The sequence below is a fragment of the Triticum urartu genome, chromosome 1A (assembly GCF_056163025.1).
Source record: "Triticum urartu cultivar PI428250 chromosome 1A, HENAU_Tu73, whole genome shotgun sequence".
Lineage (NCBI taxonomy): Eukaryota > Viridiplantae > Streptophyta > Magnoliopsida > Poales > Poaceae > Triticum > Triticum urartu.
In genome coordinates, this window is record NC_141873.1 from 419698627 (window position 1) to 419717278 (window position 18652).

The window sequence follows — 18652 nt, forward strand, 5'->3', positions numbered from 1 at the left end:
GGCGCCTTTATATGAGAATCCAAACTCTGTTGCATTCACATTATGTTGTCTCTATTCTGCTTCTCCAATTAATTCCCTCTGCATGTAGAGTAATTTGAGGATGCATCATTGACCGTTCAACGTCTCGGGAACCGCTACCCTCTCCCTCCTGAGCATTCAAGCACCTATGGAGGCGACTGCCACTCGCGTCTATCGCGTGTCAGGAGACGTTCCCGTCGACGACGAGGTGCCTATGGTGACTTCGTAAATTTCAAGATGGTAGTACTAGTATACTCAATATTGTGCACCGCGACCAAGGTCGAGAGGAAAACGAGAGAACTATGTATTTATTTATGGTGTAGATTCACTCATTTTGCTCCATATGTACTCCGTCTCAGTGTACTCTAGTCACTTGTTGAAATCTCTAGAAAGGAAAATTCTCCTTTCTGGTTTACAGGGCTATACTAGCTAGTACTCCCTCCGTCCGAAAATACTTGTCATCAAAATGGATAAAAAAGATGTATCTAGAACTAATATACATTTAGATACATCCCCTTTTATTCATTTTGATGACAAGTATTTCCGGACGGAGGGAGTAATACAATAGTGGGATCACATAGCAATTTTGTCTCATGCAAGAGCCTGACTATATGCGTGCTCCAAGGTTCGCAACTGCCATGTTCTGGTTGCACTTGGCTCTTCGCCTCTTCGAGAAGACGAACAATGATGTTACTACTACTGCTTCTACATTATCGAATCCACTGCTGCATGTCCGTCCACCGCGAGCGGGAGGGATAGGTTGTTGTAGTACTATAAGCAAAAGCCTGTCCTCGTCTGCGAGCCACCGTGTGCATGGGCGAGGGAGAAGGCATGTAGTAGTAAAATCAAGCTTCTCCTCATTGTACGAGTTGACGCGACACATCATAGCACTGGCCCCACATGGTTGCCTCTAAACTTGGCTGAAAGACCCGCAGTGTACAATACTCCATTTGCTGCAACCTCTAACATTTACCCCACCACAAATTAAAATATATATTCTTGTCTTGACCAGATGAGCGTGCAAACTAGAATTACAAGGATGACAGATAGGGCCAGAAGATTATTTTAATCACAAAAATATGGCATGGAGCCGACCCCAACGATTTTAAGCTTACAGGCACGGTACACACTATCCTAGACTACTCTACACATGAAACTGCCACACGAGCGTCCGGGTTGCGCTTGGCTCTTCGCCTCTTCGGGAGTGCTACTGCAGTGGCCATCTGACACCAATTGAATTGCTCCATGTCCACCGCGTACAGGAGGGAGAGCGTGTAGCAAACAGAAACTTATCCTAGTCCTGCCAGCCACCACGCTCATGGGCGAGGGAGGGACGCAGCTTCATTGACTTACTGCTCCTGCCTTTGCGTCCATGATAGGTGGGCCCAACAGGTCGGTGGCCCACCTGTCATGTAGCCAAAGGTAGGTGCGGTTAAGGCGAGAGGGTGTTCTAGTAATCAAACTTCTCGATCTTGTACGAGTTGACGCGACACATCAAAGCACTGCACTCGATATATTTCAATAATTTGCGTATACCGATGCATTAATTACAACGCATGCATGCCGTGACTCTCCTTTTGATACTTGCATGTGTTGATTTAATGCACCTTGAAGTAGTATGAATATGTGACGGTAAAGCTTTGTAATGCACCGGCCCTAATAAAGCGAGAGATGGTTGTGCACGAGGAGGGCGAGATCATGCAGACGGAATAGGACTCGACGATGGAGCTCGCTATGGTCTCGATGGACCTCATCTTGCTCCACTGCCCCTTGTGCCTCCGCCCCTTGAAGCCTCCAGTGTATGAGGTTCGAATACACCTCGTCCGTTCGGCTGATCGAGCAAGGTGCAGGTTTCTTGATTTATGTGTTGTTCGATTGATTTGTGTAGTGCAAGGGAGGGCACCTGGCTTGCGCAGAATGCCGCGTCGAGCGCCCCGGGAACAAGCGACAGTGCCAGAAGTGCGAGCGCAGCGGTGGCTTCGACGTGCGGAACACGGTGGTGGACGCCGTCCTCTCCTCAGTGAGGGTGGAGTGCCCGCACGAAGGTTGTGGGCCCTACGTCACTTACCACAAGTTCGACGATCACCAGAGCGTGTGTCCGCTCGCGCCCTACAAATGCCCCGTGCCCGTCCATGGCTACAAAGGCCCGCCGCCGGTGCTCTCCCACCACATCAGCACCATGCATCTCATGCCCGTGCACAGGATCCAGTACGGCAAGGCGCTCTAGCTGCAAGTGCCACTGTCGGAGCCGCGACTCTTGCTGTTCTCGGAGGAGTACGACCGCGCATTTTTCTTGGTCGGCGGCGTGCTCGACATCGGCACGCCTACCGCCATGTCGGTTGTCTGCATCAGAGCAGGGGCATCCCCACTGCTGCACTACATGGCCAAGCTGTGGGCGAACAGCTCACCGGGGGAGCCCAAAGGCAGGACCGACGCCGTCAAGGTGGAAATGGAGGTGACAAGCAGCAGGGATCCCGGCGACATCGCCGTGCAGGAGCTGACCTTCTTCATAGTTCCGCCCAAGCTGCTGGCCGGGGCTAAGCTGGTGTCCCTCCACATTCAGTTGACAAGCTCACGTCCTAAATGATTCTACAGTGCCTTCTGTTTATCTTAGTAATATGCTAATATAGGGGTTAGCTCGGTCTACTTTAGCTTAAGAGATGGTGGGTTTTGGTGGTGATGCAGCAATTACCTCGACATCAGATCAGCAGTGAAAGTAATATCGAACAGTCGAATGGATATTTTGTGTCTGTTGGATATAAAGATCCTTTGGGTAAGAAGTAACAACTTATATGCTTTTTCCAAAACGGAACAATGATACTAGTATAATTTTTGTTGACATGCACTAATATTTTCGAAACGGACATCGGGCTGTAGCTAGAAGGGCGGTTGGGACGCGGCATCGTCCCATACCGCGGTGTCCCCCGATTGGGATGCACTGACCGTGGATTTTCTCCCTCGCCGATGTCGACCGCGTCTACGCAGAACATTGTTCCCTTCCCCCAGCTGCGGGATCAAGCCGGATATGTGACCAGCGGTGTGGCCACCGTCGTTCTATGCTTGTGAAGAGAGCAATCCAAGTAAGCAGGCTTGTAGCTTACGCTCCTGCTAGTGTATAGATAGTGGTTTTCTTTTTCTCTCCATATCAACCATTTTATATTGCGTACATGTCATTAAAGAGTGAAATGATGGTTGCTTCTTCCGACTAACTTACTGTGTGATTTGACTGCTCCTTTAGTGGCCCCTACACGTACTCCCCGTACGTGTATGCAACAGTCACACGTACACATGGACACAAAAACGCGCGCGACGCCCTAATGCATACATGTCCGAGCACATGACAGAACACACATGGTCACGTTTAAGTGCTCAACCTACACGTGCATGCACACACATACTCAGCCAGGGTGAGCTAGTGACTGTATAAACACCGGAAAATGTATATATTGAGCGCAATGAGCGTATTATGAAGTCCACTGACCGTATTTTTAAAAATATACAGTGAGAGACAGTGTATTTATCTCGTTTGAAATTCAGCCATATTAACTTGAGAGGAGGCAGTATGGACTAGCATTACTTTGTTGTGTCCCGTCAACTTGCCGAACGAGAAGAAGCTTGCAGGACGGGAGAAGCTTGCGCGCGGTGGCTCGCAGGACAAGGAGAAACTTTTGACTAATGCAAGCTCTCCTTCGCTCAGGCGGTGGACGTGCAACAGTTAATTCGATGTCAGATTGCCAGAAGCATACACTGTACCAGTACTATTATTGTTGCACTTCCCGAAGAGGCGAACAACCAAGCGCAAGGTTTACTAGTACTAGTACTACTACTATAGTCTATAGAGGTATGTACTATACTAGTACTAGGAACCGGATGGAGGAGCGTCTGCACTCTTATTATATTTTTAAAATATGATGAAGCAATCTTCAACACATTTGGTTCTCTTTGAGGGTTCTCGCATGTGATAATGGAAGTTGATTGCATGGAACACTCGCCACAATTCTCGCTTAATTCTGGTTCATATCCTGTTACAAATAGGAGCGCTCGGTAATATTTCCTCTTTTTTTGTTATTCAGCATGTAAATAGGTCAACAAACCTTGCAGCGCATCTTTGTGCGAACCTTGCTTGCTGCACTTTGAATGTGGCCGAGAGCTGGCTTGATGAAACACCTCGCTTCCTACTTTTTTTTGCGGGGTACCTCGCTTCCTAGTGACCAGTGTCTTGGCTGATCGTCCTAAGAATGCTTATATATGAATAAAGCTCTCTTATTTACCCGCAAAAAAGATTAAGCCAGATTAACCGGAAAGGAGGGAGTATGGACTAGCACTACTTGTTGGTGTTCCAGCCAACTCGCAGAACGAGGAGAAGCTTGCAGGATAAGACGAAGCTCGCTTACGCCTTTTAACTAATGCGAAGTACCCTCGCCCAGGCAGTGGACATGCATTAGTTCATTCGGTGTCAGATTGCCAGAGGCAAACACTGTAGTACCGAACATGCGGAGTACCATCATTGTTCGACTTCACGAAGACGCGAAGAGCCAAGCGCAAGATTTAGTAGTACGAGTAGTACTACTACGAACCGCATGGTGGAGCCTCTGTACTCTTATTTTTTTTAATCTCTGATAAAGTACACATTTATTCCGGAGAAGGGCGGAAAACGGCAGCCCAACATGTAATGATGATATCGATCAACCATGCTCGAATATATCTTGGCCTCCGTGCGAGCCCATCTGTCTGTTCTCGCTACTCATATCTCTCAAGGAACGACGGTTGGCCATTTTGCCATCAATTGAGATCGGTTTGCTCACACTCCGGTCCCACATGTCAGTGATATGCCAAGAGGAGGTGCGTTGACCGACTGGCCATACGCGTACTTGGTTTTGCACCTTCATACTACTCCTCCCTCCGTCAAAGTTTACAGGGCGCGATTCATTATGATGCATTTCTCTCAATGCATTTCCACCACTAGAGAGACTTTAGACACGTTTGGTTTAATGCTCAATTAATTAGGGCGTGGTAACCGCAATTTTCTCTCGATGTAGTACTACGAAGTGGAGTAAGTGCATGCATGTGCGTACCCGGGGTGGAAGCACTCCATGCATGTGTGTACGCATTATTTCCTCTAGTAATAGACGTCGTGCTATAACTACCAATGCTATTTTTCAGGCCGATCGCTAGTCGCCTTGGTCCCAGAGATTTTCTCTTTTTCTGAAGCGCGCTCTATAAACAGTGATGGATGGAGTAGTAAGCGGATTCAAAGAAGAGCGCATTGATGGTTGCTTCTTCTGAGCAACTTACAGTGGGAAAGGTGGGGCTTATGATTTGGCTGCTCATTACTCACTATTAATGCGGCGCAACGACCGGTCTGAGTCTCCCATGCGGCTGTGAACGACCCCCTCGGTTCTTAAATATACTCCGGAGTATTTGTCTTTCTCGAGATTTCAACGAGTGACTACTCAAATATTTGTCCTTTTAGATATTCAAATGGACTACTACATATGGATGTATATATACATATTTTAGAGTGTAGATTCACTCATACTTGTTGAAATCTCTAGAGAGAAAAATATTTAGGAACGGAGGGAGTACACATATGAAGCAAAATGAGTGAATCTACACTCTAAAATATGCCCATTTGAAATTTGTAAAAAGATAAATATTGTTGATGACAGTTGCGACGACAAAAAAGAAGCATATTCCTTGTCCTAAGGGAAGATAACAACACGGTTGTGTTTGTCTAAAACGGTATGAGGACGAGATTGCAATATGGAAAGTATGCTGGACGAGCAACGTTTTGTGCAAAGAACTATGGAAGATCCACATGCAGCGACGTGGGAAGACGGGCAGTGGAGCAAGGACAGAGGGGATACCTAGAGGTCGTCGGGATGTAACTAGGTGAGCGGCGGCGGGCGGAATCTGCCCATACTGCGGCAGCGAGCAGGTGGCGTAGGCCCTACCGCACCAGAGCTTAGTCAGAGTTAACGGTGTGTACCGCAGATCGGGACATGCTGCCTCGGTGCTGTCGAACGGAGAAACAATGCACGTCCTCCCTTTCCGTCGGTGAACGGGATGCAACCGGATCAGTGACCAATGGAGAGAGAGAGAGAGGCCACCACAGCCTTCTGTGAGATACTTTGAAGAGAGACAAACCAAGCAGGGAGGCTCCATTGTATATAGTGGCGCGGACTACCTTTTTCTCCATAAAAATCGTTTTATATTCTGTGTACATGCCATTGAGCGATATAACTTTATTTAAAAATAACGCACCAACGCATCAAGTCAAACTTTGTTTCGTGCACGCGTGGTACATGACCTCCGTAGGTAAACAGCCGCTACACACGTTCAAATTAGCTCGTGGGCTGCCATTTCGTACAGAAATGAGCTCCACCATGTACCCGCGCGGGTGTGGCTGGGCACGAAGCATGAGTACGTGCACGAGCACCTATTCACTTCTTGTATACGTACTCCACATACGTGGGGTTGTGTGAGAGAGATACAAACATAGAGAGATATAGTCTGTGGGTTCGTGAGAGTTTTTTTTTGGGGGGGGGGTCAATCAAAAAATGTCATATGCAATGTGTGTGAAATAGAGTCTTGGATATATCATATATATAGAGGGGGCGATCCACGAGAAGAGAGTGGAGGTATCATCGACTTGAGGTGTCCATAGAATCGAAGAGAGGGATGATGTGTGTGTGTGTATGCGCGTGCGGTCGATAAAGAGTGCCATCGAATTTGTGTGTGCCCACGTCAAAGATATAGAGTGGCTGGCCTACTAGAACGAGAGAGGGGACATGTGTAGTTTGTCTCTGTGGCATGGATACCTACCTATAGCGCTCGACTATCGGTGTGTGGTGGGGGGGAGGGAGGCCTAATTAACTATAGAGGTACAATGGCTGGTATATGTGTGGAGGAGGAGAGAGGCCTACCTCATGTATTAAGGGAGATCGTTCTACCTCATGTATTAAGGGAGATCGATCGGCATCCATGCATATGTGTAAGATAGGAATAAGGTTGGGAGAGAGACAGAGCTTGAGTGTTGGTGGGGGTGGTAGTGGAGTTGCTTCTAACAAATGGTGGGATAGGCTTGCTAGACAACCTGAGGGCACGCCTGCAATATCAATAAGAGAGGGGATGGTTGCCTGTCTGTGCACGTGCGTGTGAGAGACGGGTCAAGAGGCATGCACTAATGATGAGGGGGGACGATATGGCTGTGTTAAGAAGACATAACTACGTAGGAAGATCAATCGTCCCTTGTTAGAGAAAGGAGAGACATAACTTGTGAGGTATGTCAATCGATGGGGGGAGGAATAGTTAAAGTCGACCTAGGTATATGTTGGGAGATCGATCGGTATACATGCATGTGTGTGTTAGAAGCAAATGAGGCATGGGGAGAAGGATAGAGAGAGCGATGCATCTAGGAGGTGGTGCGAGAGTCATACTATATCGAGGGGGAAGAAGTGTGCGAGTACGAGATCGATGAAAAGAGTGGTGGGAGTGAGGCATGGACGGTGATAAGAGAAGAGGGAAAGCTTGTGTTTGTGCTAGGCACACCTGGCTAGAGAGGCATATCGATGATGTGTGCATAAAGAGGGAGCTGGGGGGGGCCTACACACACCGTGGGTGAACAACCTAAAGTGAAAAGATGAATTTGCGCGATGGAGCTAGAGAATGCTGAGGGAGGGTGAGAGGGATGCGGGCGTGTGCATGCACGAGAGAAAGTTAGCGCTAGCTAGCTACAAAGATAATAGGATTATGTGGGTGTAAAAGAAGAATAGAGATCATACTTCATTATAAAAAGCAAATTCGGATATTTGAAGAATTTATCATAGTGTTTTAAACCGACGCATGTGTGAATATATATAACGGTGATACACATGGTGTGGTTATGAACATGTTATACTACATATAATATATTTTAGCTCTACTCTTATAAAAAACGGAGTTGTTGATGATGGTGTGCCTGCCATCCTGCAATATAGGCCGTCCGATTTATATCTGACGGATAGGAAGGAAACTATGGCAATTTTGAAAAAAGATACCCACACCCCTCTCCTTGATCATGTTGATGTTTTGTGGAACGCATGGGCATCTTGCTAGTACTACGTATAATATATAGAACATTGATCATAATTGGGGCTAATGTGTGGCTTTTGCAGCTCAGGTCTAAATACTTGTCATAATGTAGGGGACGGGGCACTATACTATGTGTGATAAACATGGTGTACACGTATGGAACATGGTTTAGATTATGAATATATAGTTAGTACATCAAATGTACTATTATTTGGAATCAACATCAAGCGTATTCAAAAAATAGAATTCGAGTTCACACATAGTTCATATCTATCTCTATAGTAATCATGTGGTGTGTTATTAAGGTAATACACGAATGATGGTTGAAGTTGGAAACAATCATGATTGTAGATTCTTATTGAAATAGAGAAACGAATTCAAATTCAGTTCGAATTGCAGCGGTACTATAGACATTTGGAATGCACTAAAATGTTGGTATGAGTAGGTTACATGCATTATACAACAAGCGAAAAAATTTAATTGGACATAACATGGATTCATACTCCCACCTTCCATCTATATACGGCATAATGCATTTTTTAAGACCGCCTTTGACTATGGACAAGATTAATAGTACATGACAAGCACAATGTGAAAATTGTATCATTGAAAGAACCTTTCACAGACAAATTTGACGGTGTGCTTTGTGTAAGTTGCATGTCATATATTATTGCTCTAATATTTGGTCAAAGTTAGCGTTGAAAAACGCATTTGGCCATATATAGATGGAAGGTGGGAGTAGCTTTGAATAGCATTTTTATAGTAAAACGGGGCAAGACTCTCTCTTTGTGTGGTGTGAATATTTTTATTTTTTTCGTTTTCTTTTTGGTTGAGGGAAGTGCGAATTGATTTGGTACGTACAAGTACAATATTACACATTAGGCTTGCCCCTAAAATTCAACCAGCGCCTTGTTATATCCCGAAAATTCAGATATCGTGCTCCCAAAACTGGCGCCTTCACAACCCGCGCCTTGCTATCCCGAAATTACAACGCGCGCGAAAACTCCCTCCAGCTGCTAAATCCCGACATGCGAAATCCCCCTTCTAACCCTGAGCCGAAAGGGCTGCTAGTTCAAATCGGTGGGGGGTACTTTTGTAACACACCCTACATTTGGACAAGCGCGTCCCGATGTCATGGTTCACCCCCTCCCATCGCCTCCTTTTTGCCATTCGAAATCCCAGGCCGCCATAACCTCTCCTCTGCAGCCGCGAAACCCCACCCTCCTTCGTCCGCCACCTCACCGCTGCCCAGTCGGAGCCTCTTCCCCGATGATGTCGTGCACTGCAACAGCTCGACGTCCCTCGTCCACCTCCCCGGATGAGGATCCGTCGTCCATCTCGTCGTCCCACCGGTTCAGCCGCCCCATCCTCCACCTCTAAGGAGCTGCTCTGACGATCGCCTCATCTATCGCGGCTGCTCCATCCGCACAGCGCCGCCTTAACCTGCTCCACCGGAATCGCATCATCCTCACCGACTCCTCGGACGAACCCGAGGCCTACTCGGCACCACCAAAGAGGTTGTACACTCATCACATCGCACCTTCTCCTTAGCTTGACCTCCCAGCGCCGACGGTGCTCCATCCCGCACCCCCATGGAGTGGCTACCTTGAAGCCGGCACCGCGGGCGACATCTCCATGGCGGCTCTCCCCCAGTGCGAGGCCTCTTCGGCGGCGGTGTCCATACCAGCAAGGTCTGCTGCTGCTGCTCCGGCTCTTGCTCGCTTGCGCTACTGCTGCTGCTCTCCCCCTCGCTCGTGCAGCTGCTCTGCTCCGATTTAGCTACTCTTCAGTCGACTGAATCGACTTTTGGCTCAGTCGATTTTCAGGGGGTGGGGGGCTCGCCAAAGTTAAGGAAGAACCACCCGTAGCGGGGACGGGGGCTCGCCGGAGAGGTACCCCACTATCTATCTTAGGGTTCAGGGTGGGGGCGGGGGCCTATAGGGCTGGCCGGGGCGGCGACGGGTCGACGGTGGGGAGTTGTTTCGGGGCGGCGAGGCGGCGCTGGGGACGGCGGTTCAGCCGGTGGTGGCTGGCGGCTCAGGGGGGTGCAAGTTGAAGATGAACTACATGCCCTCCCAAAACTACATGTCAAGTGCCTCTCTGCTACCATTGCGTTCAGTTTCGAACATTCAGATTCCATAGTAAATTTCAGTTTCGACAGTTAAGTTCAGAGTCAACAGTTTTTACCTCATCGGTTGTAGTCAGGTGGTTTTTGGTGATGTAAATTTTACATCTATTTTACATCATCTATTGGAGATGCTATTAGAATCCCACTTGAGATTGACGATGTCTATCTTGTGCTACTTCGTCCTTGACGTCTTATGGCTCACCGGGGCTGCTCCAACGACAGAACGATCCATCACAACAGAGCAGTGCCCTGGACGCCATTTACAGATTCCTCAGATCTTCCTCCACACCTCCGACAGCCACCTTTACCTCAACTGCTTCAGCGACCAACACAATGATGCTGAGGTCGACACGGCTACGGCAAAGAGGTTGTACACTTGTTGCATCACTTATTACTATACATTTATGTCGATCCATTTGGGCTATTTTGGTTCGACGGAAAAACATAGCAATAGGAAATTTTCCAATGGCACTCTACTATTCAATTATTCATGCATTTTGCTGAAAGGAATGAAGCAAAACATCCACTTGGACCTACTTTTCAAAATCCTATGCATGAAAACAAGACCAAGTGCATTAGTGGCAGAATAACATTCTAACTGTACATGCTTTCATATGGTTTCACTTTATTTTGGCCATGTTTCTTTGCATTCCTCTACTCTTCCAATTCCTGTAAACCAAACACTCAAGTTGACAGAAATCATGTGTTTACAAATGCTCTGTTTACCATGTGCATTCCTATCCTATTCCGGTGTTTTTCCTATCCCTGCGCTTTTAGAATCATGCAAGCCAAATGAGCCCTTACAGAATTACTTCAGTTACAGGTAGGTGTCGAAGGGAACTTTGTTTGGTTTGTACTGCTCCTGCCGCGACGTCGTCCACCTCAACTGAGCTGCTCCATCGACAGAAACATCCACCAAACCATACATCACGACTCCTGACCGTCTTTCGCCGCCTCAGATCCCCTTCCCTTCCGTTGGCACCCACCGCAACGGCATCACCATCATCGACTCAGCAGATGAACCTGAGGAGTACACGAGTCCACAAGAGAGGTCGCACTCTTTGTTTCTGCTTATGTTATGCATTGCTTAAAATTACCTGCTACTTTATCAGCCTGTTCACCTCTTGGACTCCAAGTCAGGTCCAAATTAATGTTCAAACTTGAGTTCTAAATTAGTTGTGGGGCACATATCGAGGAAGCAATGAATAGTATCTCTGTCTAATATCTAGTTCACCTAGGGTATGCCTATGTTGTTCATCTTGTGTGGGAAACAAATAGTAAAGCAATCATCATCTGTCTTTTTATTAAATGAAAGCAATCATCAGTCTGCTATCATTATTTTTGGATCCATCCACTGGTTGTTACCATCACTCCAAATTTCTGCATGCTCTCCTTACATAATCTCACCATTTTTTTTGGTATGCATGTCAGATATTGTACACAGTCATGCTGAACATGTAGAGAAAAAGAGAAGAGTTTTGCGCGGCAATACAATGTCATGAAGACATCGCTCCATGGTGGGTTCAATGGCAAACCCTCCCCCACCCCTCTCCAGATTGTAATCCATAGGAAGATATCTGTTCTAAGGCAGATTCAGACGCCGCTGACCACTCCTATTTACCCCCCAAGGTGTTTGCTCTACCTTGGCATGATGATGTTAATTATATCATGCATATGTTGCCTTGCAGTGCCTACTTTTGACATCATATATGTCATCTGCTTAGTGTAGACATGTTCTGTAATGCACTTCTTTAGTTTCTATATCATATATGGGAATTATGCAGTCTCTTGTCTTTTAGCCAGCCATAATATACGTGAAATGTGCAATGCCATCCTGTTTAACCATGCAACATATATTTGAATGATATCTTACCCATCCTTTTCTTCATTACATTTCCATTTGTCGACAATGTTTGTACATTAAACTACTCTTCCTGTGAGTAAGCCATTTGGGTGGCAGATTGAAAAATCCGGAGTGAAAACAAGGCCTTCAGAGCAGACAGTGCTACCTGTCAAAGCAGATCTGTTATTGAGCCCCGATTGCTCCTCGGAGATGGATTCAGAGACAGATGACCAGTCCTATTCCCCCACCGAGGTGTATGCTCTAACTTGGCATGGTTATACTGCACATATCATGCATATGGTGTCTTGCATTGCATAGTTTAGACATCATATACACAATATTCAACACCATGTTCTTAGTTCAGACATCATATCTAATGCCCTCTGTTTAGCATATAAATCACATATGTGAATTAAATTATGTGACTATGATTATTTAGATTACATGTAGGTGAATTATCTCATGCGATCCTGTTTAGTTATTCATCATATCTTTGAATTATGTTATGCTATGCTATCTAGTTTAGATAGACATCATATATGTGAAATTATGTCATGCTATCCGTTTTAGTTAAACAATATACATGTCAACTACTTCATGCCCTCTTTTTTCCACACTATCTATTGCATATGTCTCTCATACAATGTCTATACATTCAACTATGTTTCCTGTTTATCAGCCATTTGAATTAGAGCGGGTGATGCCAGCATCTAGCGGACTAAAAACACAGTCTTCAAATAAAACAGTGCTACCTCTTGGTGGAGATAGTACCACAGTTGTACATGCATGAGAACCAGCCCTACCACACATAACCCAAACTCTCGCAGATTTTAACCCTACTGTGTGGACAGAGAACCAGCTAAAATAGTGCTACCTCTTGGTGAAGATAGCACCCCGGTTGTACATGCACGAGAACCAGCCCTACCACACATAACCCAAACTCTCGCAGATTGTACCCCTACTACGATGTATAGAGAACTAGCTTCACCCAATCTAACCCCAACCCTAGTAGATAGTAACCCAGTTCCTGTTGAAACAACACCATCTCCATCACAGAGCTCCCAAACAAGAGCAGTTAGTAAGGTAGCTCCAGTGCCCAAAGGGCCAGTACTACCACGGCGAACCCCGACTCCACCAGTTTAGTACGCCTATTCCTGTGGAGGAAGCACAACCAGCTAGTCGTAGTTTAGCATCTATCGCATTTGATGTTGTTAAATCGTATGTGCGTATCTTCCCATCTTGGAAATATTATACTGAAGATGAAGGAAAATGCCAGTTGCAGGTGTTTGTCCAGGAGTTATGTGTATGTAATGTTATTCATGGCAATTACTTTGCTTTGTCCCATACATCCTACCTCCATGATGGTTATAATACAACAAATTTTCCCATTTTTCCCTATAGACACTACAAGAAATATGTCAACTAGTGACCTTCTGTCAGTGACCCTGGAAGAATTGGTCATAGATCTATGACCATTTGATACCAATTGGTTAAAAGCTGTCCGGGGGCTCCAAACCCTAAACCATTGCGACCATTTTGGTCAGAAAGGTCGTAATTTCCTTACACGAAATGGTCATAAAGCAAACAGCGCTAGTCCGCTACCTTATTTCTAGTTGTTAACAACCAATATAGATGGTTATAGCCTTGTAAATTGTGGTGGGTTGCGATGACTAGGCGCCATCTCATCAGTTTTGCCTATGTGGCATGTCCATGTGTCAATTTTTTCCCTAGGTTGTGAAGCAACCTATATTTTTGTTATTCCAAAAATTCCCAAAAAATTCTCATAAATTTTTTGGATCATATCTTCATCAAATTTGTCAAAAACCATCCTTGCCTAGTTCCAAAATAATTCAACAATATTCATTTTCTATTCTGTTCAGAGCAGCACTTTGTGAAGGAAGTACCACTTTGGCATGTCCAAATAGTATCCATTTTCTACAGTGCTTTCCTATGCCCAAATAACCATACTCCGCCAAATGCTAGCTCAATCCATTCATTATTTTGAGCCGAGCTTCAACATTCGTATTTATGTCCAGTGTGGTAGTTTTCAAAGCAAGTATCACCTAGGCTCCTCCTTTTCAGCTGAAAATTTGTGAAGACGGTCTTCTTAGTAACTGATCATCCTCAGCCAAAACTCACGCCCATTAGCCATGTACATTTTCCGTACCGCTAATCAAACACATGGCTGCTAATTCATGTTTGAGCGTCGATCGGTCTCCTCGTGAGAATATTATGTTGTAATTTTCTTCCTAGCACCTACGTGGGGACTGCCCAACCCACTAGACATGCCTAGGCCGCCCAGAACACATGGCACCGCCACGGTCACGCGGTGACCATGCGGCGGGCATGCGAGTTTACGCGCTCTAGAGTTGGGGCCCTCGGCCACCGCCCAAACCTCGAGGTATCGCCACCAAACCATGTATTTATGATTAAATAGGTACTTATGTACCTAGAAATGATTTTTGGAAAAAATAAATAGCAAACTATGAGGCAGCTACAGTTCAAATTTGACCTGCTTCCAACTGAATCAGCGGAAATTTGTATTTTTCATGAGAGGTGGATCAAAACTTTTTACACCCAACCATTTTGTCAATTGTGCATTAAATATGCTCTAATATTTTATAAAATTGATTTGGTCCAATTTTGCGACAATTATTTGGGAGGCCATTCACAAAAAAACCTCCTTTTGGGCACTCGAAAAATGGAAAATGGTTTTTTCGTCCAAAGAAAATGAAAACTTCCTTAGGTAACATTGTTTGCCATTCCAATATGCACCCTTGTGCACAATATGAGATCATTTGAACAAACTATGCCATGAATGTGGCCATAAAATTGATCATTCGGCTTGAAAGCCATTGATCTCCACACGCGATAGCTCGTTTCTGTGAACACTTTTTAAAAATAATTTCCGTATTACAAGTTTGTTATTTTTCCTAGGAACTTGGCCACATATAATGACACAATGTGAAGATTTCCCAATTTTTTGATTTTTTTTGAATTTTTATGCCCGTTTCAAAATGCGGTCAAAACGGCGGGAATGACCGTTCCTAGCTAGTGGTTGAATCTTGAAATTTTTTTGGTGCTTCTCTGATTAAATAGATACTTATGTACCTAGAAATGATTTTTGGAAAAAATAAATAGCAAACTATGAGGCAGCTACAGTTCAAATTTGACCCGCTTCCAACTGAATCGGCGGAAATTTGTCTTTTTCACGAGAGGTGGATCAAAACTTTTTACACCGAACCATTTTGTCAATTGAGCATTAAATATGTCCTAGTATTTTAGAAAATTAATTTGGTACAATTTTGCAAAAAATATTTGGGAGGTCCTTCACAAAAATACCTCCTTTTAGGCACTCCAAAAATGGAAAATGGTTTTTTTGTCCAAAGATAATGAAAACTTCCTTAGGCAACATTATTTCCCATTCCAATATGCACCCGTGTGCACATTATGAGATCATTTTAACAAACTATGCCATGAATGTGGCCATAAGATTGATCATTTGGCTTGAAAGCCATTGATCTCCACACGTGATAGCTCGTTTCTGAGAACACTTTTTAAAATAATTGCCGTATTACAAGTTTGTTATTTTTCCTGGGAACTTGGCCACATATAATGACACAATTCTAAGGTTTCCGATTTTTTTTTGATTTTTTTTGAATTTTTTATACCCGTTTCAAAATGCGATCAAAATGGCGGGAATGACCGTTCCTAGCTAGTGGTTGAATCTTGGAATTTTTTTGGTGTTTCTTTGATTAAATAGATACTTATGTACCTAGAAATGATTTTTGGAAAAAATAAAGAGCAAACTACAAGGCAGCTGCAATTCAAATTTGACCCGCTTCCAACTGAATTGGCGGAAATTTGTCTTTTTCACGAGAGGTGGATCAAAACTTTTTACACCCAACCATTTGGTCAATTGTGCATTAAATATGGCCTAATATTTTAGAAAAATGATTTGGTCCAATTTTGCAACAAATATTTGGGAGGTCCTTCACAAAAAAACCTCCTTTTGGGCACACGAAAAATGGAAAATGGTTTTTTCGTCCAAAGAAAATGAAAACTTCCTTAGACAACATTGTTTGCCATTCCAATATGCACCCTTGTGCACAATATGAGATCATTTGAACAAACTATGCCATGAATGTGGCCATAAGATTGATTATTTGGCTTGAAAGCCATTGATCTCCTTACGTGATAGCTCGTTTCTGAGAACACTTTTTTTTAAATAATTGCTGTATTACAAGTTTGTTATTTTTCCTGGGAACTTGGCCACATATAATAACACAATGCGAAGGTTTCGCAATTTTTTGATTTTTTTTGAATTTTTTATGCCTGTTTCAAATTCGGTCAAAATGGCGGGAATGACCGTTCCTAGCTAGTGGTTGAATCTTGAATTTTTTTTGGTGTTTCTCTCATTAAATAGATACTTATGTACCTAGAAATGATTTTTGGAAAAAATAAAGAGCAAACTACGAGGTAGCTGCAGTTCAAATTTGACGCGCTTCCAACTGAATAGGCAGAAATTTATCTTTTTCACCAGAGGTGGGTCAAAACTTTTGACACCCAACCATTTGGTCAATTATGCATTAGATATGGCCTAGTATTTTATAAAATTTATTTGGTCAATTTTGCAACAACTATTTGTTAGGTTCTTCACAAAAAACCGGATTATGCCACTCCGAAAATAAACTTAAATTCTCATTGGTTGAAAGGTGTGTGCCACGGATCGATGACATGGCACACATCCATCCATCCATCCATCCATCCACATCCATCCATCCATCGATCCCACACCATGGTGACCTCCTCCCTCCGCTCCTTCATTCCTCCCAAACCCTAACTCCCACTCCCTCCCTTCCGCCGCCGCCACTCTGATCGAATCGATGGCGACGCCGCACTTCCTCCCTTCCCCCGCCGCCACTCCGCTCCCGATCTAGATCCCCCTTGCAGCCGCCTCGTTCTCTTCCACACCTCTCCCCTTGCCACCACCTCCCTCTCCGCCACCCACCTCTCCCCTCACCGCCGGTCTGCCACATACGGCAACGTCGAGGCGAGCGGGCGCTGGATCCTGCACTGGCGTGGCCCCTCCATCAGCAACTCGAACTGGGGGGCGGCGGCGCCCTGGCTTCCCCCAACCCCACGGCATAGGCCTGAGCCACCCGCTGGCCTCGGCTGGGTCCCGGACAAGAGGCCGCGCGGGATGGTGCTGATGGCGCTGTGGCCGCGGCCCCCGACCATCCTGCCGGCGCTGCGGGCCCCGTGGTTGGGAAGGAGGAGGGGAATGGTGAGGTGAGGCAAAGGAGGCGGCGGGGCTAGCGTCGGGGACATGGCGCAGGGGCCGGCGCGGCTGCGGCTCCTGGTCGTCTCCGCCGTGGCCTGGGTGCTGCTTCTCCTCGCCTTCCACCTCTGGTCCTGCGCCCCCCTTCGCCTACTTCATCTCAGGTCACTCCCTCGCCCCCTCCTCTCCTGCTCGCCGTGCCCGACCGACCAGTGGCGGTGTCGCTCGTGCTTCCTGCTTCCAGTTTGCTCTTAGTCCATCGACTGATTAGTCGTTCTACGATGCTTGCTACCCTGTCCGCGCGCATTAACCTGCTGGGATGAGAGAATCCAGTGTGGGATTTTAATCATAGTGCATCAATCTCGCATGTCCAGAACAAGGATGGGGTTGCCTTATTGAGCGATCACGGCGACGAACCTGTGTGTTTCTCTAGCATGTGCATAGGTGGCTTTGGCTTATCGATTGCAAGTTTCAGGGGATTTCAAACTCTGACTAAAAATTGCAGCTAATTAACTAACTGATGCATCTCCTTGGCAATTGGCATGCTGTGCATTAGCTTCTTCAGTTACGATGCACTATAGTAACAAGAGTAGCTTGTTTTAATGCTTGTTGCTGCTGCAAAACTACCCTTTGAGATGAAATTAGTTTGCTGGGGAACCTTTGCAGATCGCGAGGCACAAGGGATTGGAGTCGGGCCTGCCAGGGAACAGCTCTAGATCCTCTTTGTCGTTGAACTTTAGTTTCCTCTTATCCGAGATGTGCATGTCTTTGGCTCATGTGTGGATAGTAATTTATCAATGAGCTCGAGACCATAACAGTGTAGACTGGCGCTGGTTTTGTTTAATCTGGATAGTTTTGTGTTTAAGACTGTTAGTCCAGGGTCTGTGTAGTTGTAGAATGGAGCTATTTGATGTCAGAACATTTCATTTACAAGGTCAAATTTATACTTTCTATAGGTTGATCAGTTTGTTACTTAATGTTCGTGCAGTATCGGCGACAACAAGAAGGCCTGGAAGATCGAACACTGCAGGTATGTGTAGTCGCTGCCAAGCTTTCTGATATTGTTAGTCCACCAGATAATTTCTGATATTGCCTTTTGGTGATTACAGGGCACTGAAGATAAAGCTTACAGAAAGAAATAAAGATGGCCATGTTCTCACATACTCATGGATTTTATTTACATCAACTTCTCAAGAGAGGAGTACTCCTTTTAAGTAGTCTCAGTTTAAAGTAAATTAAATGAAAGGGTGCACTGTTCGTTTTTGCACTTGCATGCATGGCTCCAAAATATCTGAATTGGGTCCAAACC

At 45.3% G+C, this 18652-nt stretch overlaps 1 protein-coding gene across 1 annotated transcript; it reads left to right on the top strand.

The window, feature by feature from the left end:
- The first annotated feature begins 1740 nt into the window (after nucleotides 1–1740).
- On the top strand, nucleotides 1741–2245 carry LOC147991499 (putative E3 ubiquitin-protein ligase SINA-like 6). The gene is made up of 2 exons (XM_087538694.1): nucleotides 1741–1824; nucleotides 1907–2245. The coding sequence occupies exons 1-2, from the start codon at nucleotides 1741–1743 to the stop codon at nucleotides 2243–2245; spliced, it is 423 nt and encodes a 140-aa protein (XP_087394820.1).
- The last annotated feature ends 16407 nt before the right edge of the window (nucleotides 2246–18652 follow it).